Here is a 24,389-nt window from a genome sequence, read left to right on the forward strand (position 1 = left end):
TGGTTGCTCTTCTAAATATCACATCAGATGTGATAATAGCCATCATAAGAGTTGTAGAGTAAGGTTAAGTAATAATATTCTGTAGATAGAGGTTGGAATTGATATTTTGGTGCTTTTAGTAACTGTTCTGTAGCAGTTTCCTAACTTCCTATCTGTTACATAATTAATAAGTATTTAGTACTAAGTAGTAAAGATTTACTATTAATAAAAAAGCAATCATCCATTGCTGCATCTTTAAGCTAATATAATTAAATTACTTCAATAAGATAACATTTGACATCTGATGATAATATTCAGCTTCTCACACAAAAATTTGTTTAGTCTATATTAGAGATTTTTGAGAAAGAAGGATGCTTAATTGGGAGCTTTTCATTATATTTGGTGAAATAGTCTATCACAGTGAGAAATGGAATGGGAAGGGATATTCTTGTCAGTCTGAAGTGCCATGGTTGTGGGAAAAGCAACTTATTCAGGGCCACTTTCGTCCATCCTGGGTGTGCACAGAGTAATGTCAATCTGTGCTGGTACAGAACAAGATGGATTCTGTAGGCCCTACTAGAGAAAAGTGTGAAACTAATGCTTAAGTTAAATATTTGCAGTGAGATGGAGCATACAATCACAGGTAACAGCAACTTCATTTGGATCTTTCCGTAATCATATTACTAGTAAGTAAATACATTGTTATGTATAGCATATACAAACTAGACAATATGCATGAGTGGAATAATTTGTATCAGCTCTCTGCAGAAATGCCATGAATTTCTTCATACATATTCATATACTACTTAAAAATATGCAAGAAAGATAGGAAGACAATGGTTCCCAACCATCTTATTAAAAGATGTGTGGTTTCATATTTTGTCCTTTGGGAGGCCAGAAATCCTATCATGTACTTCTTTTCATTTGTCCTGATAAACAAATACTCCCATTTCATTTATGAGACTGGAATTAACTAATTAACACACACATAATTATATAGGCTGCTAAAACGTTCATATTTAAAATAAAGTTTAAACATGATTTTTTTTTCCTGTGTGATTTTCTGAGACAATATTTGGAAGGATGGTGGGATGTTTCATTGTTATCAATATGATCATGTTAAGATTCAGCAACGCTGAGTGTTGGCAGTATGGAACAGAATTTATAAAATGAATTACTAACTGCGCTAAGAAACCACAACTAATATGGTTTGTTAAGTCTCCTCTCACACCAGAGGATATTTGTTTGCTAATCTGAGAGTTTTTTGAAGTGCAACTAAAAATATTCTAGAATTGTGAATATATCACTAACCAGAACAGCGTCATAAATAATGCTTTCATACAAAAAGCATACTTCCAGTAATAAGGGAATAATAATTTTTCAGGAAAATACCAAGGTTCTGTAGATGCTTATAGGCAATGAGATAATGTAGTGGTAGCTTTTAAWTATTCTGCCTTTTGAAAGGATACCTTCTTTTTTTTTATTTTTCTGTAGACCCACTACACTTCTCTGTCTCCCTGCTGTTTCAAGGACAGATTACTGTAATATGCTTTCCACCAGTGGTGGCGTTAAACCTTTGGTAAAAGTAGCGACCCACTCAGAGTGTAGTCTGCAGGCAGAGCTTATGCCTTGATAACCAGAGACACATAGGCAAGTTGAAAGCTCTTTTTCCCTGTCCCTGTCCTGTCCTACGCAAAGGCTGAATCTTTGACCTTTCTCCTGCAGTAGGTTCTCTGAGTCAGGTGAGCCAAGAGGTTGTTGCTAGTCTTAAATTCATTCAGGTACCCCCAAAACATTTGAGATCCACCTGGTCCTCCAAGCCTTTTTTAGAAACACGAATGGGGAAGACTGGCTTGGGTTAAGACCGGTAATTGAGGTCTAAAGGAGTCTTTTCTTTTGTTGGATTGCTTGTCTTACGTCTCCTTTTATTATGTTATTTACAAGAATGTGCTCAGAAAAATCCTCAAAGGAGAAAGAATAAAAATAACATTTTAAATAAAGGTACGGCGGTCTTCAGGTTCTACACAGTTCAATTTGTATCTGTGCTTATGGGACATTTGGAAATCAATCCCATCTTCGGTTTGCCTGAGGGAGTTCTTGCTGGCCAGGCCAGGAGAACCATTGACCTGTTCCTTTGATCTATGGGGGCATGTCCTGTTTTCTGCAGGCATGCTGATTTCGTCTGCAACCAGGGTAGAAGCAGCGAGGTCTTGCTCTGAGTTTTTACTTTGACATCCATCAGAGTCTGGAAGAAGGACATTTGTTTTGTTAAGGCACCTCTGTTGGTGCCACACTTGATGTGAATATAGCTCGTGGTGGGAACTGATTTGTTGTAGTTTGTGAACCCAGCACCATTAGAAAGCTGATCAGTAGCACTCACAACAACTCTTTCTTATACCATTAATAGAATAAAGAAAGCTGATACAAGGACCATCGCTTATATGAATTAAGTGCTCCTTGCAGACATTTTACCCCACTTCTCTTACTGCAGTATGTAAAATAACTCTTGGACAGTAAGTCTTGTGATATTCCTGCCCTTAAGGTGAGGCAGATGCTAAACTGGATAATAGGGAATAAACACAGTCCTGAAGTGTTCCTTTAGCATCTCTTTTAGTAGAGATCCCACTAGCATGGAGCACCAGAAATGTTTAAAGAATGTTAATGCCAACAGAAAATTAGGTAATTTATTACTCAAGTTGAGTATAGGGTCATTAGTCATTTTCAGAATAATGATGTATTTCTCTGTGGTCATTATAGCAGGCAAAACTGTTTTAGTGTTTGAATAGGGATAAAAGAAATCTAGTAAAAAAGAAGAATCTCACTCAATGTAATCTTTAGATATATTCTCTTTTCAGATGCTTTATTGCTATTAGAGACTAGCGTCTGCAGTAAAATCAGCAGATGGATTTTGRTTATCTGAAATCATGCCAAAAAAAAGTAAAAATAAAATATATTGAATTTCCCATTAAGTTACTGCCCTATAATCAGGTTATAGAAATTATTCAGTGGGAGAAATGTATTTTGCTTTATTAAACTGCTGCTAAACCCTTTTACAGTACAATTGAATGTTCATGGAGCACCAATCTGATGCAATTAAACTGTCAGAAATATTAATACTGATGCAGATGAGAATCTTGGTTTCTACTGAATTACCCAGCTAGGCTAAGCAGTGCTAACATGAATCCAGCACTATTAGAAAGCTGCTCAGTAGCAGCACTCACAACAGCAATTTCTTGTACCATTAATGGAAGAGAAGCTGAAACAAGACCGTCATTTATATGAACTAAGTGCTCCTAAGCAGACATTTTACCCCACTTCTTTTACTAGAATAGGTTATTTCTTAAATACTTAATGAATTACAATCAGCTTTAATTGTTTAAAATTCATTGCTTAATTTTACTCAGCTTCTTAAAGAAAAAAAAAGAGAGAGAAACATTATAGACACCAAAATTCACCTTCACAATTTTGGTTGTATATTAATCAGAAAATGTATTTTAAGTGAACAACCTTAGCTTCATGAAGGACACGTGCAAGAGTAAGATGTAAACAAATRGTTTTATAGTGGCCTAAATGCAGTGTTTGGGGTTTGCTTTCCAGGTGAGGATGACCTGCTCAGCCCTCCCCAGGACACAAGCACAGGTTTGGAGGAAGTGATGGAGCAGCTTAACAACTCCTTCCCAAGTACCAGAGGTAAGTATTGGTGCCCAGGAGCGCCTGCCAGCAGTTGAGAGGGACACTTTTTTGGACACATAAATAGGTCATGGATGTTTTGGGGAGAGCAGAAGAAAAAAATGCTTTTTGTTCCTTCATGTTTTCAGGGGGTTGGTTTTTGGTTTTGTTTTATTGTTGCTCTTTGTTTTCGTTTTAACAGTAGCCATAGAAAAACCTGTCTTATTTAGAGTGGGGAAGTAACCTACACCTCTTTTACCTTAAGCTACCTCCACAGGTAGAGGTTGCCAGATATATGGATGAAACAGTGTCCTCTCTGAGACTTTTTTTTCTTTGCTTTTTCTTTTCTTCCCTTTCTCCGTGTTCCTTTTCTCACAGCCACTCTCCTTTTCAGTCTATCTACTTGCTGATTTAGTTTTAATATATGTCCCAGTACATTTTTCTTWTTTCCTCGCCTTTCTCCAAGTAGAATGCCATTCTGAATAATACTGAAGTTCTGAGTGAAAACTCTCAAACTTTTAGCATTTAGTTCCAGAGTGATCAAGGGAAAACAAGTGGGCTGTGTGTTTGTGCAGTGCAGACATGCACTTGGGTGTACAGCCACAAAATTTCTTTGTGTTTCGGTTTTGTTAAAGTTCACTCCTGTTGTTTGCTAAAGATAAGCATTTGTACTATTGGAATTTGTCTTTTTCAGCCTTTTTTTATCATTTAAGGTAGGTATTTTCTGAGCCCAGAGAAAATACTCTGCTACCAAGAAAAACTACTTGGATTCCTAACAGGAGATGTTTGGGATGCTACCTGCAGTGGTGAAAGAAGGCTCAGACATAAACCTCTCTGCAGAAGAAAGTCCCGGTGTCTGCTGACACCCTGCTAAGTGGGTGTCAGTAGGTGCATAGACTTCTGCAGGCCTTCTTCAGGTGGCACATGTCACCCAAAGGATCTTCTTTACTAGAGAAGTGTCTTAACCATCATGCTGGACTTTCAGTGGCATGAAGTTGTTTTCCATCCTTTGACCTGCAGGCAAGTTCAGGTATCACCAAGCATCATAAGTGAACAGTGGAGAAGGCAGCAGTGGAGAAGTGATAGGAAAGTTGTATAACTGCTATAGATCAAAAGATAAAACAGTACAGAAAAATATTATTTAAAAAAATCTAATATGATATACTGTTCTTCTCAACATTATATGAGAAAACGTCATGAATCCAGGCCTCATTTTACCTAGAAATTATTCATTCAAGACAACCAAGAAAATTAACTAGTATTTGCATTCTAGTGGTGCGAAATAATCTACATATGTAGAATGAATATATTCCTTTATTTTGTTCCTCTATTCAGTACCTGTGTTAGAAGTGTATTATGTGATCACAAACATCACTAAAAAAGATTGCAAGAAATATATTCTGCATGAAGAGATAATGAAAGTGGAAAAGTATTGGCTGAGACAATCTCCTGCTGAGACAAATGAAAACAACTTAGAATTAGTATGTTCAGCTAACAATTTATTGCCACAGATAGACTGATGCAGAGAACCCCAATTTCCCACTGCTTAAAATACAATACCTTTGTTTTTCTGTCATTGGTCTGTACAGCAGAGAGACTTCTCTGCAATTCTCAGCCTCTGTGGACTCTGTAACCTTCTCTGTCCATGAAATTACACGTCACTGATTTCAAGTTTTCTGAAACACAGCCACTGTTTGTTCCTATGTTCCTGCCTGACTAGCAGCCATACAGGACAAAAATATTCTTTAGCTGCATGTGGAGCTGCAAGCAAAGAGGAGGCACTATCTTATTGGACATCATCTGTCATCTCCAGCAAAGCAGGCTATAATTAGAAGGGCTTCTGATGCAACAGTCAGGAGTAGGTATATGTGGTCAGACAGAATCAGGCTTCATACAGAACTTTTCGGCCTAGTTAAATCACTGTTGGACTGGACCAAAATCTCTCCCTTCCCTTCTCTTTGGCTACGCAATATAAGATTAGTCCATCTCAGAGAAAGTCATTCACTCTTTTGTTAAGTTTATCTTATCTTTTTAGTTAAAGAGATTAGAGTCTCATTTCATTAGGTTTCTCTGTTCTTTGTGATACAGTCTTATGCATTTGCATKCATGCTAGGTTTGTCTAATTGCTTTTGACTGAAGAATGGGAAGGGTCAGACCTTCTCTGGAAAAAACTAATTTGTCATACAGTCAATTCAAACGGCTTTCCAGTCACTGGATGATACAGAAGRCTCCTGATGTTGTCAATTTTACTGAGATTTTATGCAAATTTCAATTACTGGAGTTTTCTTCTGCTCCCATTTTAATGATTAACCGATATTCAACTGGTATTGCATAAACAAAGCTTACATCCACAGATAATTTGCCACAGCATCATTTAGACCTTTCATTGCTCCCTTCAGTCAGATTCCATATGCATCACAGTTTCTGCTTATGGTTTATAAAACTGCAAAAAGGATAAGAGAAAGCAAGGTTGACTGGTTGCAACAAAACACTGAATCAGGAGCTGTTTTGCTTTTAAGATGTGCAAATCTCTATCTCAAGTTTCCAATCTGTAAGAAAAGATCAAAGTGTAATTGCAGAAGAGTTAAAGCAGTCTGGCAAAGCAGCCTGAAAAGAGAGCTGCTTCAGGAGGATTCAGGAGTGGTGGAAGTAATATTTTATTTCTTTCCATTACAGGTTGCATCAAATCTCAAGCCATTAGTACATATTGAGGAAACAGAACAATGAGCCCAAAAAACCAATGAGCACAGATCTGTAAAGAATAGATTTTCCTGTATTAATTCTTACTAAGTAAAATTACAAAACTGTCAGAGGCAAGAAACACAATCATCCCAGTCTGGCATTCAGAAGCGTACTTTGATACAGGAGCTTATGAAATATTATTTGAAGGATGAATTAAACTACTTGTGCTAGATGCTACCACATGTAATGCATACTATCTTTGAGAATTAAAACTGAAAGAAGATAGATTAAATGCTCAGAATTGACTAGTATTAGAAATAGCTTTATTTACTTCTATACTAATGCTGTAGAAGGAGAAGTCTGCTCTCTGATATTCATGGACCATGCAATTTGGGAGAAGCTGCAAAGCACATAGGGTTCATAGAAGCTGACCTAGACTGAAAATCAGAAGAGAGTAATAAAATGAAATTCAAGTACAGGAAAACATCCATACAGATAACCTGAAATGTACACATGGCATCAATGGAAGAAATCTGGGAATGTATTAAAAGGCCTGGGAAGTTACTGGCCATACATTAAATATGGTTCTGCCTTTTGACCTGTAAACAAGCAGGTTAAATTTTAAGCTAAATGTCCAACCGTAGCTTATCACAGAGTAGGGAGTGATGTCCCTTCTGAATCAGGAATATAATTCTGGTATCTCATTACCATTAAGGTAACAACAAATTGGAGGATTTCAGAATAATATGACAAGAGCAAACTGGACTCTGGAGGCTTTGATTTATGAGAAAAGTTCAAAGAACTGAATAAGTAGTGAATAGAGAAAAGGAGTGAATTTCTATGCCTGGGTACACAGAGGTATAACTAAGCATCACCGGATTACAAATTAAAAATGAAATATTTAGTCTAAATATCATCAAAAACATGTGGACAGTAAGATTTTATAAGGTTGTGAAATAGTTTCCTAAGGCAGATAAAAGCTCTTGTTTTGGACTTCTGAAAAAACACAATAAAATATAGTAGTAATTAATCTTCACTCACCTGGAGATAGATTCATTTCAATTATGATTTTTTCTAAGCTTTTGCTACATATAGTTGTGTTAAAAAGGGCATCAGGTGTTGACAGCATTTATTTTGAATTGATTTTAGAGAAACTTGTATTAAACTAATCATGTCATAGGCCTCTGTAATCTCAGATGAAATAACCTGTGTTCCTGTATAACTTTCACAGCTTTGTTTTTTCTTCAATTCAACCTTTCAGCAGTTCTTAGCATTTCCTAGGTAGCATGGGACCTCCATGCTCCTTGCACAGCTGACTGTTGGTGCTAAAAGCTGTTTAATTTCTGTAGAGATAAATTCTGCTGAATACCTGATGATTGCTGTGCTTAAGGATTTTTTTTCTTTCCTTTAAATCTACAAAGTTTCCCATCCATTCCCCCTTTACTTTGCTGCTCCCAGCAAATTCACAACTGCTGCAGCTGCTAGAAGCAGCTGCTGTGCTAACTCAAAACAGATGTCAAAGCCAGAGGTCTGACATTTAGTGGAAATCTACTATTAAGTAGCACCTCAGTGGTTTATTTAACCCTGCTAGATAATGGGCTACAGAGGAAAATATTTTCACACTTTACTTGTGTCCAAACTATTAAGTCTTCAGGGAGTTAGTTCACAAAAAGTGAGATTGGCTTTGCAAAGGAGCAGCAGGACAGCATTCTTAAAGCTAAATCCAGCTCTGTTGGAGCACCAGTGGCAAACCAAGTTGCACCCACTTCAGGTGGATCTCATGGTGGATCAGACTGTATTTTGTGGCTATGGTTTTGTGACAAATGCTTTTTATGAATGAAGCTCAAAGGAGAATTGAGGGAACAGAAGACCTTGAGCTAACTGAACTGAACTCCGTGAACTTCCCATGATTTCGATGCAAAGACATTGCTCGAACATAGTGAGGAAGGGGAAGCAATGAAGCGGTCATTGGCTTAAAAGAGCTAAGAGGCCATGACAGCATGTGGAAAATTTGGGGGAGGGTCAGTGCTCACAATTAACATTTAACATGGTACTGTTTAATACAGATGTTGCATTAAGCAGTTAAATTACAAGATCCCACAACAATAAATAAACGTGCTAAGAACACATAAAAACATATCACACACATTCTCCCCTCTCACCCCTGCATCAGCCAGGTGCTGCCATGAATATTCACAAGTTGGACTAGTAACTTTCATCACTGAAAATACTGCAATTTCTTTTATTCTGCTAGCAAAACAACTTACTGTTCAACCTTTTCTTTCCACAATTTATTGAATCAGTGAAAGAATACTCTTAAATTACTGTACTGTAGGGAATGCTTGAAATCCTCCTCCAACTGAGCTAGCCTGGCCACTTCTGGAGTGTATCCCTCTCCCTGTGCTATGGTACTGCATACCAYATCAATCAGCCTGAATGACCAAGATTCCTTACGACCCTCCTTTGGCACAACAGTACTGTAGCAGCTGAGCTTCTCTGCACATACTTCTTCCGGGATAATGATGGGGAGGACTAGATCTTCTCCAGCTGATAATGCTCAGTCCTGATGTAATTTGAGAACACATCGATGAATTTTACAAAACTTCAAACACCTTTTTTTTTTTTTTTTAAGAAAACAGTACTGTTTGTTGATCTCTCCCCCCCCTGCTGTCCCCTCTCTCACAACAGAGTTGTGTATGATGGGAGCGGTGCAGTAGATACTGTATACTTTGTACTCTGTGCTTTGACCTGAAACTGCATAGATGCGTAAAGTTGTCATTGGTACCTGTGCTTTCAGGATTGATTAGGACTCCCTACCTTTGCTGTGTTATAATATAACAGATTTCAAAAAAAAAGAAAAGAAAACATCCTCTGTGAAGAGGAAACTTGATTTGAGCAGGAATAATACATTAATACATATTTAGGCATCCATGAGTTGTGCATCAGTATTTTGTGTCTTATAAAATACAAAGTTTATGAACTGCTGTGATACAGACAATCCCCTTCCTCTGCAGTTTGTGCCAAACCATACTCCTTGCCTTAAAACTTAGAGACATGCATTCATTCATACTCAAGGAGGAAAATAAAGTAAAATCCACTAAACCCTTTTTAATCTTCTTCCAAAGGAAATTAGCTATTACTATAGTAGTGCTACTCTTTGTTGCTTGTAACAAAGTCTAGGGCTGGTTATTCACCACAGACTTTATTCCACAGCTGTTTTGTGCAGAGTAGTGCTATCCCAGCTAGCTTTGAATACGTTCATTTGAAGTGGAATTCAGTCTGTTGCATGTAGATATTTAAATTAGGCACTGCCTAGCTGAAACATTAGATGCCTCTGCAGACAGATAGGCGCCTCTGAAGACCTGCAGAAGGATCTGGTATTTTGAATGTAGGTAATTCCTTCTGTCCTCTAGACTCAAGCTCGGCTGTATTTTGCCAGATTTCCTTCCTGCCCCAGGACTCATACACACCCAACTGCACCAGGCTGCAGTTTCTGGAGGTCTTAGGTAGACTCTGCCTATTAATCGAAACCCTCGAGCTCTTCCTCAGAAGGCCAAAGAGTGCAATGGATTTTACTTTTCTTGGATTTTTTAATCAATGAGAAGCTCTCATCTTCCCTGAGAGGCATTTTTTGAGCATGCATAGCTCCTGAGATAAGCACCAAAGAAAGTTGCAGGCTGTGTAGGGAGTCTTTAAGTCTTAGAGAGATAGGCAGGCCTGCAGGGCAGACAGAATGGACTATGCCTGGGTCTTTGGTAGGTTTTAGCAACCTTAGTCCCAAAGAAGTCCGGCCCTGGAGGGCATAGGAACAGACCTTTAATTAATACAAGCAGTCTAGCCAGAACAGCCCGAAGCTGCATGGAGACAATGTAGTCTGTCAAGAAACAGGCCAAACAAGACTATGGTAAAGTCCTTACAATGAAGCTACTTAGTGAAGCTAGTAGTCAAGCTCGCACTAATACCTCTGCACCACCATCATGTGCAGTATAAACATAGTCAAAGCTTCTCCTAGAATCAGAATAAAAACCCACATACAGAACAGGATTTAGAACCCACTATTATTATTATTATTATTATTATTATTATCATCATCATTTCTAGTAGTAAATAAGCTATTAGGAGGAGGGACAGTGGAAGGAAGCGAATAAAATTTTCTGTGTTTGATAAATCATAACCTTCACAGCCAAAGCCCTTCACAGGTTACCCTGTCTTTCCTATTACCTTTATTTTGTACTTGAACAGTGGCTCTAACTTATGATCGATCAGTGATGCCATTCACTTCCTCTGTCTTCCTCTCCTTTCCATTACCTGATTTGCTATGTTTTCAGTCCAGTACCTCAGCTGYCTCTGTTGCTGACCCTCGTTTTACTCCCTGTAAAAAATCTGCAAAGTTATTTATGGTCTTTCTTCTTTGCCTTCTACAGCAGGCCATGATGCCTACAAACATCCGTGACAGCAATTAAGTTGCTGTTATGCTGACCTGTGCATATTGTTTCACTTATATTTCTCTCTCCATCGTCTTATACATTGTTTACAGTTACTGTRTTTACAACAACTCTGGGGCAAAAGTCATCCTCTTTCATGAACAGCATCTATCTCAGTGCCCTTCTTGATTAGGACTAGATGTCTGATAGTACTAGTGTTAATGTATCAGTGACAGAGTAGAATGCTTCTTCTGAAGACAACAACAGACATTTTATTGACATTGGTTGTGTGATGGGAAAGAGAGGGTTGTTTCCGCTGTTGATTGACAGCTGACTTTCTTTTTTTAAAACAAATAGACTACAATACATAGTACAATAAGTAAACCTATCTAATCAAAGTATGACTTCTGTGAAGGCTTGTAAGGAACATCATTTCAGCTTAAAGCCATTACTAACTTCTCAGTTTTGTCAGTAGATCTTAAAAGTGATGAGAAACTTGCCTTTTTTTCCCCTTTACTTGATTTTCTTCCCCTCTTCGTCCATCCTGCCCAAGCTTTACAATGCTTGCAGATCAACTTCTTGGGATCTTCAGTGGTTTATTTATCTTGAATATGAGAACAAGATTTCATTGTGTTAATATTCCAGTTTAATAGCTTTAGTGTAAAATGTGCATGTGTGTATATATATGTATATATACATACATGTATATATTAGTATATAAATGTATATATGCATGTAGGCCATAATAAACTGTAAAGTGCTCAGATGAATTAATTTTGAAGTCAGAGAAACATGATTTTACCAGTAATGTCGATTAGTGGAAGTACTTAAATTGACAAAATCTGCATGCTCAGAAAATGAATTCAGGTTTTAGTTTGCCACCCTYATCCTCAACTGAAAGGGTTATAAGTTGGTTTTAGTAGTTTTGTTAAATGTATTTGTTAGGCTAAAACCAAGCAGCAGTTTACAGAACTGTTCTTCAATAAATCAGATCAGAGTCATCAGAGGATTTCAGTGCACTTTCAATCTTTATTTAAAGCAGAAATATGTTTATTTTATATTAAATTCCTAAATGGAAATTCATGTGTCTCTTACAGTATAAAATATATATTCATGTGTGGTGTTTTTGTTTCTTTTCTGATATTTTTACCACTTCCTCTCKCTGTTCCTAAAGGAAGAAATGCCCCTGGAAAGCCAGTAAGAGAGGTTAGTGAGATGCAGGCTCACTGCCATGGCTTCTGTTTGTCACATCTTGCTTTCTGTGCCCAGCATGCGTGTGACGGCAACATGGGTTTGCTTGGTTTTGTTGAAGGGTGGGGGTTGTTTTATTTTGCTTTTAGTTTTGTTTGGTTTTGCTGAGTGCATTTCACATGTGTGCTCTAACAATACTGTACCTCTCAACTTTCAATGGAGACAATGGTAGCTCAGGGATGTGCCTTTTCTTGTATCCTCCCACAGATGGAAACTCAGGAATGGGGAGGATAAAATAATAGATTGAAACTAAGCCTTTGTATGTCATATGTGGTCAGCAAAGGTATTGCTGTCACTGACTTCTGTTATGTTATTCTCATGTTGTTGTATGTAAACAAAACAGAAGGCCATGGCCCTCACTGTTCTGCTTATATACATGCAATTTTTTTAATGTATATTTACCAGTGTACCAACCATGATCTCCAGTAACTAAAGTCAATATTTTTTCTTTTGCTTTAGAACAGCGAGAGTTGAGAGGTATAAGAGATTCAGGTGTTTTAATTTACTGATATCCTATTGCACAATGAAGAATACTACTAACGTTCACCAACTCCGCAGTATTGTATTTAGCAATGTAAATGGCTATGGTATTCACTGTGTGCTTTAGACATGATCAGTTTGATGCTAAAAGAGATTCTAGAGTGTTTACTTTGCTGCTTATTAATGGAGGAAAATGTTTTGTGCAGTGTTGTCGTAGCACCTTTTAAAGTATTTCCAGAGACTCTTTATTTTTCGTCTCTCCAACCCAATATAATGTTTGAAAGATGATTTGCTAGAGAAAATTATTATTAAAGATAAAATATGCAGAGACTGCCTGAGTGCAATTGCAGGTAGCTGTGAAATGACCTTTCCCACACAGATGATGTTTAGGGTGGATGAGGCAGGAATTGAAGGGTAGCCCAGCTCGCAAATGTACGTCTGGTTAGAGCGGAGAGAGGGGCTCATGAAAACACATGACAATGGGGTTTTCAGCTGCACTTCTGTGAACCTCCAATCACTGATATGCTATACTGTATAAGCTAGGATTTCTTCTAGTATGGTGCCCTGAAATGCAATGGTTCTCTCCAGCTATTTTRAGGAATAAGATCTTCAGGGCAGATAAATCTGTACTCAAGTGTCAGGTCCTTTCATACCAATCAAAAAGCGTGCTTGACGTGTCATCAAACAGATTACACCAGTTCAGAAATTCTGTGAAATTGTTTTCATATTCAGTCCATCATATTATTGGCCCAAAAGGTCTGAGAATTGCTCTCCAATTCAACAGAGCAGGTTGGTGTTTTCCATGATCCTCGTTCATATTTATATATGTTGTGAAGAAAAAGGTTTTACTGTGTAGGGTGCATTTGACACAATTAAAAAAATAAAAAATAAAAGGTTAAAAAGTGTGCAATTTCTTAATCAGATTCCAGCAGCTTAACCCTAAAAATGTTGATTTCTTCAGTGAATTGCCTAGTGCTCTCCAATTCTATTTGTGCTCACTGACAGTTCCAGAGGGTGCTTAGTAACTTGCAGAGCTCGATATAAAACACAATTCTCTGCATGGTTATGAAGTATATGAGCTAATTTATAGAATAGCTTTTGCTTTATATGTGAATCCATTTGTGCAAAGTCAGATCACGTAGTTTTAAACCCACCAGACCAGGTTTTGATCCCATTACTCACATTAGGTATTGTCTTCATGAGTAACCCCATGGATTTCATGGCATTACTCAATATGAATAAGGTTATCAAAATCTGAGCCACCAACAGGAAGGATTTTTTTGTGGGGGAGGGTTAGAAATTTTTGCTGCTGAAATAGAGACTGCATTGTGTTGGGGTTTCTTAATTTACTTTCTATCCACTCTTTAGAGTTCAAAGACTCCATGTTTATTTCTGTGACAAGTTGTAGTGTGAGATTGATATTCAATTACTGTGTCCTCACGCAAGGGCCTTAATTCCAGTATAGTTTCTAAAGCAAATTCAGCAGATATGAAACACATCCTTCTTTATGTGACCAGAGATGATGTAGTTAGTGTATGCAGAAATAGATATCCCCTGCTTTCAAAGCAAACACACCTGTATTAATATTTCTTCAGTTTTACAAGACTAAGTTAAAACTGCCTATGTCCATTTTGAGCTTTATTGCTGCATTGCAAAGTGTGCTAGTTTTTTTCTTAAACAGTATCAGCTCTCAACCTTTCAACGCCTCAAGCATGGAGAAAACTTCTTCAGCTTTTATGTTTAAAAAAAATGAATGAATGATTTCTTTGGCTGAGTTATATTAAAAATATTAATAATAATGAGTGGAAAGCTATGGTCTGTATTTTATAAGTGCTTTTGGGCAAGTATTTTTCTCATTTGCTATTTAATTAAAAAATATCAGTACCTTATATTTGAGTCTCACAGAGGCCAAATAAGCAAGTATTCAACAGAAGAAGCACAGCTATGTAGAAACAGGCAGTGTATTAGAGCTCTTACTTAGGTATAATTTAGGTAAAGAAAAGGATGTATTCATTACACAGTGTCAGGAAATTCCTGTATATTTTGTTCCCAAACATTTACAGTCTTGATTGTCCTAGTTGTTACTCCTATGTGCGAGAGAGGCAAAATCCTGACCCCAGTCACTCAACCGCTGGTATTTTTCTCCCACTTCGTTAAAAAGGAGTGTTCAGGTCATGACTGCCATTGAAAAGGAGCTCRGAAACTAAGAAAGGCACAGTGCGGGGGAAGCCAGCTCCCCAGCACCTGGACAGATGTCAGAAAAGGGTTCACAGAAAATCCATGAAATACCTTACTCTTCTGTAWAGATCAGCTGGGAGCACATGAAGTACTGTATTATGAATCTCAGTCAGACTCCTTTTCTAATCTGCTTCTGGTGTGGTTAAAAGGAAGCCCAGGTGAAAGGACTTCTGTCTTTGTGTGTTACAAGACTCCACCCAAGGTGGYGACCTCAGTAATGCTAATGTCCTTCCAGCGCTAAACACCTTTCCTCTGAAAGTGTGAGGGATGATAGTGCGAGGTGGTAATAAGAACAAACCTGAAGCTTGGTAGATGTCATTAGATAAATACAGAAACACTCAAAGATAGTGTGTAATGGAAGGCTTGATTTTGGCTGCTGCAGAAAAATCAGTGTAACATCRTGGCCCGGTGAGTTCTGAACCAATATGGGAGTTTGCTGGGCCCAGCGATGAACCCTGTTCCTCTACTGGAGGGACAGCCATGGGTACAGAGCTGGTGGAGACAAATGTTGGACCAGCTCCGGAGGCACCACTGTTCAGAGCTCTGCTGCTTAACTTAAACCAAAACTGCTGGTGGTGCAATGACACCCAGCATATTCACCAGCTGAATGGCTGAAGCACAGTTACGTTACCCACTGTCCTGGCCCTTCCACCCATCTCATGACTGTCTTGGAGGCTGCAGTCCCCAAGCTGTTGCAGTTTACAATCCAGCTATGAACATAAGCTCAAATCAGCAGTGGTTTATGATTGTGCCCTGAGTTGTAAACTCAGATGGCTCAGGGACAAGCATGTGATTGTTCAGCTTTTCTGCAGAGGAGATTATAACCTATTCTGGGGAGGTAGCGTGGGAGGGGTGTGGAGGTGGGGGGGTCATCTCCTTAATCACCACAGCATTGCTCTCTGCAGCTTTTCTGGAGGCAGATCAGATTTGAGGCATGGTTATTTCAAAACACAGCAGCAATTTTTTAAAAAAAGGAAAAAGCTCTAGCACATATTTCTGTGTGATAGAATTTTTATGCATGAAGAGTATGCCTAGGARTTTCTGGCTTCATAACGTTTTCTTGGCCCATGCTTTAGTTACCTGCACAATTTAATAGTTCTGAAAGACTTTTTTTTAATATAATTTTATGTTTTTGGCTTGCAGCTATTCTTTCTAGACAAAGATTCTTTTGTAAAATCAGCTTGCCTTTGTTACCTTTACAGCTCTGTGACTGATAGAAAAAAATGGTATTAACAAGTACTAAATCTTTCTGAAGATGGGGTTTTGTGGTTTAGGTTAGTATAAATCTATGGAATGGTGATCAGTCTTCCTGAGCTGGAAATGAATAGTGTTGGAGTCCCTGAAAAGTCTGGGGATCCCATCATTGTTTCTAGATATAGCAGATCACAAGGTAGCTGAATGAGAGATTGTTATCCCACTCACTGTATTGCCTCTCACTGTTGTTTACCCAGCATCTTGGCAGCTTCCTGTCTCATATCTGTAAATTGCTGCAGGTGAGGAAGAAGAAGCAGCACTTTTAAAGCCTAGAGACTGCTTGAAAGTAGCTTGCAGGGTCAGAATATTTATGAGGATGCTGTAGATTATGCAGGTTATACCAAGGTTATTCCAATAAAGCCTTGATACCACAGGCTGCAAATATACCTAAGCATGTCAGAATTTCAGATAAGTAGACCAAACCAGTGGCAGTTATGTTTCTGTTTACATAAGCATCTCCCATCTAAAATATGTTGCTGTTTTCCTATTACTTTGTCAAATTTTGCTTTTCATGGTGCAATTTGCTGGACTGATCTCAGCCAGAGGGACTGCACTATAATAGAGTTGGATTAAGATTAAGGAGTGTTACTAGAGTTGCATGTGAAAGATTATACTAGCATTTAATTACAGTCTGCATGGTGCAAGCAAGAGGCATTATTCCTTACATCTAAAATAAATGTGGTAGCATACACTTATTTAAAGTAAGCTATATTTTGACCAAAACTTGGCAGGAATTTTTCATATACAGCTACTATACATGGTGATGAACCAATTACAAATTTTTTTTAGGATGAGTAGGATGGCTACTATATTAGAACCAAATATTTCTTTGTATTGATATGTGGCAAACTGTGCCATGTACAGCACAGTGCACCAGAAAATGGGCAGATTGCCAAGTAGTCAATATTTAGATATGTAACATTTTTGAAGATGTTATGAATACTATACTCAAAAAAGTCCCTCCAGAAATTAGGATTTGATTGTAAAAAGTGGTAATAGTTCTCCTGCAATAATTGGCTCTGATTATTTTCTTAGGTCATTTTTTTCTATTCCATAAATGGTGGTGAATATTAACTAACATCACTCCCAGCTTCTTGGTACTGTAGAAATGTCAACAACGCATGATTACCATAATATCTGAATATTTGGAAGAGTATGGTCTTTTCTTTCACCTTGTTTTTAGGAGTTTGATTTACCTCACAGGAAAAGTTTATTCCTGTTGTTAGAAAAACAGTTGTGTCAGGAGGAAGAATGACCCTGTAGACAGGGCAATGTTAACAATCAGGCTCATGCACTTCACAGGTAGGGACTGCATGAAATCTGTATCCTGGACACCCTGGTCATATCCTGTCTTCATTTGGGTACTCCTTCCTCATGGACCATGGCAAGGACTCAGGATCCAGACTACTGCAAAGTGTCCCTGTGAAGCACTGTTGTGGGCAGACAGTGTTGCACCTTCAATACTTCTCCAAACAAATACTCTATCACAAGTACTCCCATAGAGTAAATCAGCCGCCTCAGGCCATAGCAGCTTAGAGTTTTACTGAGTAATACTTCCCTTGTTGCATGCTTCCACATTCTGGCACCTGGCAGCTTGAGGACTTCTTGAATTGGAGGTCACATGCACTTCTTTCATTTAAAATAACTCTTGTGAGATGTTTCTTCTGTGATTGTTTTCTAACTCCTTTTTTTTAACTCATTTATATGTTTGGCTTCAACATCAGCCTGTGGCGATGAGTACTGTAATGTAATTATGCGCTGTGTGGAATATAATTTCCTTCTGCTTGTTTTAAAACCTTCTGTCTGATCCTTCCTCCTTGTCCTTGAAAGAAATCTTGAATGCTCAGTCCTTGGTCTGGATGTACATATTTTATGGTTTTCTAGATCATATTCTAGTTCACATTCCCTCTTCAGTTATATTTTTACAGGGGGTTGAATCCAGTTGGGATTCTGTTGTTTAAACCATGGTGCCTCTGTCATTTGAGATGCCAGAGGGTATTTGAGACAGTCATACAGGGCTGCAGATCTGATACAGGACTTGCAAGAGACCCACGCTCTTCTGAACAGCCAGGCAGGGAATGCCAAGTGGCTAGAATGGCACTCAGAGCCTACCTTTAGGCAGCATGCCCTCCCTGCTCCCAAGTCTGTTTAGTCTCTAACTGTGTTGAAGCCAGTCCATACCACTGATAGCATTGCTACTGGTCACTTTCCGGCTGTGCTAACATCAGGGTGAGAAGAACGTACTGATTTTGTTTCCAGAATTCTAGTCTGCATTTATTTAACGCTTTTGTGTAGGAGGTTTACGTGTTATGGTTATATTGTCTCAGGACTTCACAGTGGTTATTGGTGAGTAGAAATGCACAAATAAACCACTGGATGGTAGTTACTTGATAATTGTGGGATCTTTGTTTTTGCTAAACTGCTGTCTGAAAGGCAATGGATTTTATTAAAAAGACAGAATGAACTGAATTATGCAACCATTATTCTGGTCACCATTTTAGATACCCATGCAGGTATCTGTTGGGAGCTCTTCACTTTTTAATGATTTAGTTGATTACTGATGATCTGTTTGTTTCTATTTTTTTTTCCTTGATAGAATATTGAATGGTCAAACATTTGTAGCAGCAGTTGGAAACCTTTCTGTGATGTCAGTGGATTTAAGAATTGCTTTTGGTGAACATTCCTAATAATACAGCTTGATCACCATTGGGTTTTTGAAGATTTCAGTAGTTTCCTGTCTGTTACTGTTTTGTTAACAATGGCAGTTTTTACATGTCTATGCGAATGTACAACAATTGTAAGAAAGCTACATTTCCTGATCTTGATGGCTAAATAATTTGCCATTTCTTTATATGGAATGTATTTTGGGTTCTTTAAAAAATTTATAACAGTTATAAAGAAAGACTGTAAACTAAAGTCTGCTTTATAAAAATAATTGCTTATAGTCATGACTATTTGTCAATATAGTTTGCATTAACCATTCAAGCTGGTATTGCAGTTAGTTTTCTCCAAAATTGACAACTTTTGCCAATGATGATATATTATACTCATCAGGAGACCTTTGGAAACAGTACTCTGTAGTATACTCAGCTAGGAATATGTGGAGGGCTGAACATGAAAAGCTATGTATATGTACTTAGCCTTTTCTGTAAAATGTTCCTAATAACCTGCTGCCTTGTCTTTTTCATTTCATGTCCTCTTCTTTGACTTYGTTTTTCAGGCAACAATGTAGGGAGCCTTTTCCACATGGCAGATGACTTGGGAAGAGCAATGGAAACCTTAGTTACAGTGATGACTGACGACAAGGTGTTAGAATAGCAAGATGTGTTTTACAACTTCAGGCGTCCCGCATGGTTTTTATAATATTCATACTACAAAGAGGATTAGACTGTAAGAGTTTACAAGAAAACAAATCTATATTTTTGTGAAGGGTAGTGGTATTATACTGTAGATTTCAGTAGTTTCCTAAGTCTGTTACTGTTTTGTTAACAATGGCAGGTTTTACACGTCTATGCAATTGTACAAAAATTATAAGAAAGCTACATGTAAAATCTTGATAGCTAAATAACTTGCCATTTCTTTATATGGAACGCATTTCGGGTTGTTTAAAAAAATTTATAACAGTTATAAAGAAAGATTGTAAACTAAAGTGTGCTTTATAAAAATAATTGTTTATAGAAACCCCCTTAAAAAACACAAAAAAAATACTGAGGCAGTGCATTTGTTTAGCATCATTTCAGCTCTGGAACTGCATCAGAGATTCATGTTCTGTGTTCTTTTCCTTGCCGATCAAAAAGAAAAAAAAAGTATTTCCTGCAGCAACACCAAAATGGCTGACTTGCATCATTTCTCATTGTTTTTGTCTGACTAGGGCTGGCTTAAAAAAATTCTCTTGGACTTCCAATGAAGGCAGTTATTTCACCTCTTTCCAATAAAATTGAGAATTACATCAATCATAGAGCTAGTTTGCAATAATTAAGTGAAAGAGCACATTACATGACAGCCTGCAAAAAAAACTAATTTAAAAAAAAAAGGAAGGGAAGGGAAAGGGGAGAATTTAGTGACTATCCTATGCGCCAGCCAACTAAGTTCCTGAATGTTATTAGTAAAGAAATGTAGAAATTGCCTTACCGGATTAAACCTTTGGACTTTACTGTCCGGTCCCTTGCCTCCGGCAGTGGCCAGCACCCAGTGCTTCAGCAGAAGTTCGCCCCAGCTCTCCCCACCCACTGCCACCCTCAGCAAAACTTTTGCTGTACCTGAGAGAAGAAAGGGAGCGGTTCCTTCCTGACTCCCTGCACGGGATCAACTTCTGATGTGAAGCACAAGGAGATTACTCACAGAGCATCTTAGCTTGTGTAGCTACCTATGTTGTTCATGAACATAAAGCTACTTGATTCTCTGGATAATACAAACAGATTTCCCCACTTGCTGTCTCAGCCTGCTATAGCAGCTGGTCCCAAGGAGCTGTAACACGGCAAGCGACCTTCGGGAAAGGCTGTGGAAGAATTACTGCTGTTCTTATACGTGTATGGTGATCAGGTGAAGGTAGCCACACTGCTCCATAAGATATTTATCATCAAAACAAGGGCCCTGATACTTTGTCCCTCCCCATTTCTCTCTACAAGTAATACCGCACAATTAACAGTAAAGTGAGAAAGAGAGAAACTGATAGAAAAACAAATTAGCCAGTTTAACTGCAGCTCATCAGAGGTAGGCTTAGGTATGAGGTGCTGTCAGCAAAAGCTTTACCACTTCATTTTCTTTACCAGCTTTTAATTTTATCTTAGAATACATAGAAACACACCATCTGACTTTATATTGCAAGAGTAAAAATCTGTTACCTCTTCTTGTATGAAGTGTAATTAAACTTGGGAAAGATTTTATTTGAGTGCTAGTTAACATTGAACATGGCTAGTCATGCTATTTCTACCTCACTTTGGTTTTGTGGTGTTCCTGACAATTACATACAGATAATGTAACATCATCACCACTTGTCCATTGTGTGAACAGGTCTCATCATTTTAATAATAATAATGATAATGATAATGATAATTTACAGAAAGTAAGTACAATCCCCCCAAACATCTGCTTTCACAATAAAGAGCTTTTCTAACACTTTATTACAGTAGGAACCCTGTGCATTTCTCATGGTCTTTTTTTTATCAGAAGGTTTAAATTGAGATCTGAGAAAGGGATGGGTTTCTTCTTTTTTTCCTTATCTGTTAAACTTTCTCTTCAGAAAATTGGAGAAAAATGGATTGCACGGTTGTTTTCATCAGGGTTTTGTTTGTTTGTTTTACTTTCTAGATCTTAGTTTTGGAGTGAGTCTGTCAAAAATATTTAAAAAGTTGAAAGCTTTATCGCTGCTTTTTTAAGCATAATTTGGGAATTATTTCATATTCCTTATAACAACAAAGTATTAAACTGTAAAACATAATCAGTGTAACTGAATACATAAATACCATATGGCATGTTATTTCATTGTTAGTACTGGTTTATTACTTGGATATCATAATATATTGTGTTTTAACACCAACACTGTAACATTTACTAATTATTTTTATAAACTTCTGTTTTACTGCATTTTTCACAACATATCAAATTTCACCAAATATATGCCTTACTATTGTATTATATACTGCTTTACTGTGTATATCAATAAAGCACGCAATTATGTTATAAAAGGTGTAGTATTTTTACTGAGGTTCAGCATTCATCTAGTGCATCTCTTTTCCAGTACAGATAGTGTTAGGTATTGATGGTATGCGCAGCACATCATACTGCCAATTTGTGACGAACGCTCCATTCCTCAGATACATACACAGCGGACTGAGTGCCAGCAGCAGCACTTAATATTTGCCTGGAGGATAAAAGAGCCTCTTCCTCTTTTTGTTTTTTCTCCCATTAACACTTAGGGCAAAGCAGAAGCGACTTCAAGCAAAAWGGCTGTTTTATGGAAACAGTGTGTTCTGCTTCAACAGCGGGCAAAATTCAGTTCCATCCATGACTAGTTTTGTTCTGTGAAGCAGCTATAGCTTTTGCATTGCTAGAGATTGCAAGATTATGCTTGTCCCCACCCTCACTGCCTCACTCTCAAAATCTTTCTGTGCACCTCAGTTTTTATCTACAGACATCACCATCCTGAATACTGATAGCAACATTAAACTGTGATGTTGGGCTGCTGCTGTTTGTTCTGTCTTGATAATGTACAGTGCCAGGGCACCCTGTGCTTTTCAGAGATTGTCAGTCCCATGCTTTCTGCTTCATTTCAGAAGCAAGCCTCCGGTCATTCACTGATCCATCTAACACTTGGCTGCCTCACTGCCACCAAGCATAATACTAACAAACCCCTCTTTTGGGGGCTTTGGGGAAGTGTGTTCCCATCAAAGAGAGGTTGATCATAAACTTACCATTTCATATCTAAGCATACAGAAACATGCATAGGTTTTAATCACCAAACTCCACTCAGTTGTATCATGATTCTGTCTTTGGGTTATCTTTCATAGAATCACAGAATGGTTGAGGTTGGAAGAGACCTGTGGAGATTATCTAGTCCAACCCCCCTGCTCAAGCAGGTCACCTAGAGCAGGTTGCTCAGGACCCTGTCCAGGCGTGTTTTTAATATCTCCAAGGACAGACACTCCAGAACTTCTCTGGGCAACCTGTTCCAGTGCTCTGTCACCCTCACAGTAAAGAAGTTTTTCCTCATGTTCAGACAGAACTTCCTTTGTTTCAGTTTGTGCCCATTGCCTCTTGTCCTGTTGCTGGGCACCACTGAGAAGAGTCTGGCCCTGTCCTCTTTACACCCTCCCTTTAGGTATTTATAAACATTGATAAGATCCYCCCTCAGTCTTTTCTCCTCCAGGCTGAAGAGTCCCAGCTCTCTCAGCCTTTCCTCATAAGAGAGGAATTTCTCCTCTCTTTCCCATAACTTCATGAGGTTCTTCTCTGCCCAACTCTCCAGCCTGTCAAGGTTCCTCTGAACAGCAGCACAGCCCTCTGGGGTATCAGCCACTCCTCCCAGTTTTGTATCGTCAGCAGACTTGCTGAGGGTGCACTCTGTCCCTTCATCCAGGTCACTGATGAAGAAGGTGAACAAGACTGGACCCAGTACTGACCCCTGGGGGACACCGCTAGCTGCAGGCCTCCAACTAGACTCTGCGCCGCTGATCACAACCCTCTGAGCTCTGCCATTCAGCCAGTTCTCAATCCACCTCACTGTCCACTCATCCAAATCCACCTCACTGTCCACTCATCCAGCCCACACTTCCTGAGCTTGCCAGTGAGGATGTTATGGGAGACAGTGTCAAAAGCCTTGCTGAAGTCAAGGTAGACAACACCCACTGCTCTCCCCTCATCTACCCAGGCAGTCATTCCATCAGAGAAGGCTACCAGATTGGTTAAGCATGATTTCCCCTTGGTGAAGCCATGCTGACTACTACTGATCACCTTCTTGTCCTCCACATGCTTGGAGATGGCCTCCAGGATGAGCTGCTCCATCACCTTTCCAGGGATGGAGGTGAGGCTGACTGGCCTGTAGTTCCCTGGGTCCTCCTTCCTGCCCTTTTTGAAGTCTGGGGTGACATTGGCTTTCTTCCAGTCTTCAGGCACCTCTCCTGTTCTCCATGACCTTTCAAAGATGGTGGAGAGTGGCCTAGCAATAACATCCGCCAGCTCCCTCAGCACTCGTGGGTGCATCCCATCAGGGCCCATGGATTTGTGGATGTCAGGTTTGCCTAGATGATCTCTAACCCAATCCTCCTTGACCAAGGGAAAGCCTTCCTTTCTCCAGACTTTTCTCCTTGGTCTCCAGGGTCTGAGATTCCTGAGGGCTGGTCTTAGCAGTAAAGACCAAAGCAAAGAAGGCATTCAGTATGTCTGCCTTCGGTGGTAAAAACAAAATGTAAAGGCAAAAATAACTATATCTTTGTATGTGATTTCGATGATATAGTGAGGAGGTGGGAATCTCCCTGTTTCATTCATTTGAGAAAGTAAATATGCATTCCATCCCCTCCTCTTACAGACTTGAGTACTCAGGATTCACTCCTACATACATGAATCACTGTGTGCTTTGCTGTGTTGAAGTCTCATCTGAACATTACAATTCACAAAGCACAGCAGCCCTCAGGGACAAAAAGTCACCTATTTAATTTAATTAAGTTAAGAGGGAGGACAGTGTTCTCCCTATTACTAGTGCTGAAGTTGGCTGCGCATGAGGAGATGCTGTTGTTTTTTAAGCCTGGCCCTGTGCCACAAGGGTGAGTTTTATGGATGCTCTTATTAAATACCTAAATGAATTGGAACCTTAAAGGGCACATGAGCAGGGAAGACGAGAAAATGAATGCTGCCTTATCCCTTTACTGCACTCAAAGGAGCAGGGAAGGCAAAACCACATATACATGTTGTGAC

The 24,389-nt window shown here is 38.7% G+C and overlaps 1 protein-coding gene across 1 annotated transcript in view; it reads left to right on the plus strand.

The window, feature by feature from the left end:
- Positions 1–19,658, plus strand: part of DMD (dystrophin) — a gene marked incomplete at its 5' end in the record, with an annotated part of 81,794 nt that extends 62,136 nt beyond the window's left edge. The window contains 3 exons of the mRNA XM_026069055.1: positions 3,577–3,669; positions 11,929–11,960; positions 19,198–19,658. Of these exons, the coding sequence (XP_025924840.1) occupies positions 3,577–3,669; positions 11,929–11,960; positions 19,198–19,209 (137 nt within the window). The remainder of the gene's footprint in view (positions 1–3,576; positions 3,670–11,928; positions 11,961–19,197) is intronic.
- Positions 19,659–24,389: the final 4,731 nt, after the last annotated feature.

This window comes from Apteryx rowi, unplaced genomic scaffold (genome assembly GCF_003343035.1).
Source record: "Apteryx rowi isolate R43461 unplaced genomic scaffold, aptRow1 scaffold_285, whole genome shotgun sequence".
Classification (NCBI taxonomy): domain Eukaryota; kingdom Metazoa; phylum Chordata; class Aves; order Apterygiformes; family Apterygidae; genus Apteryx; species Apteryx rowi.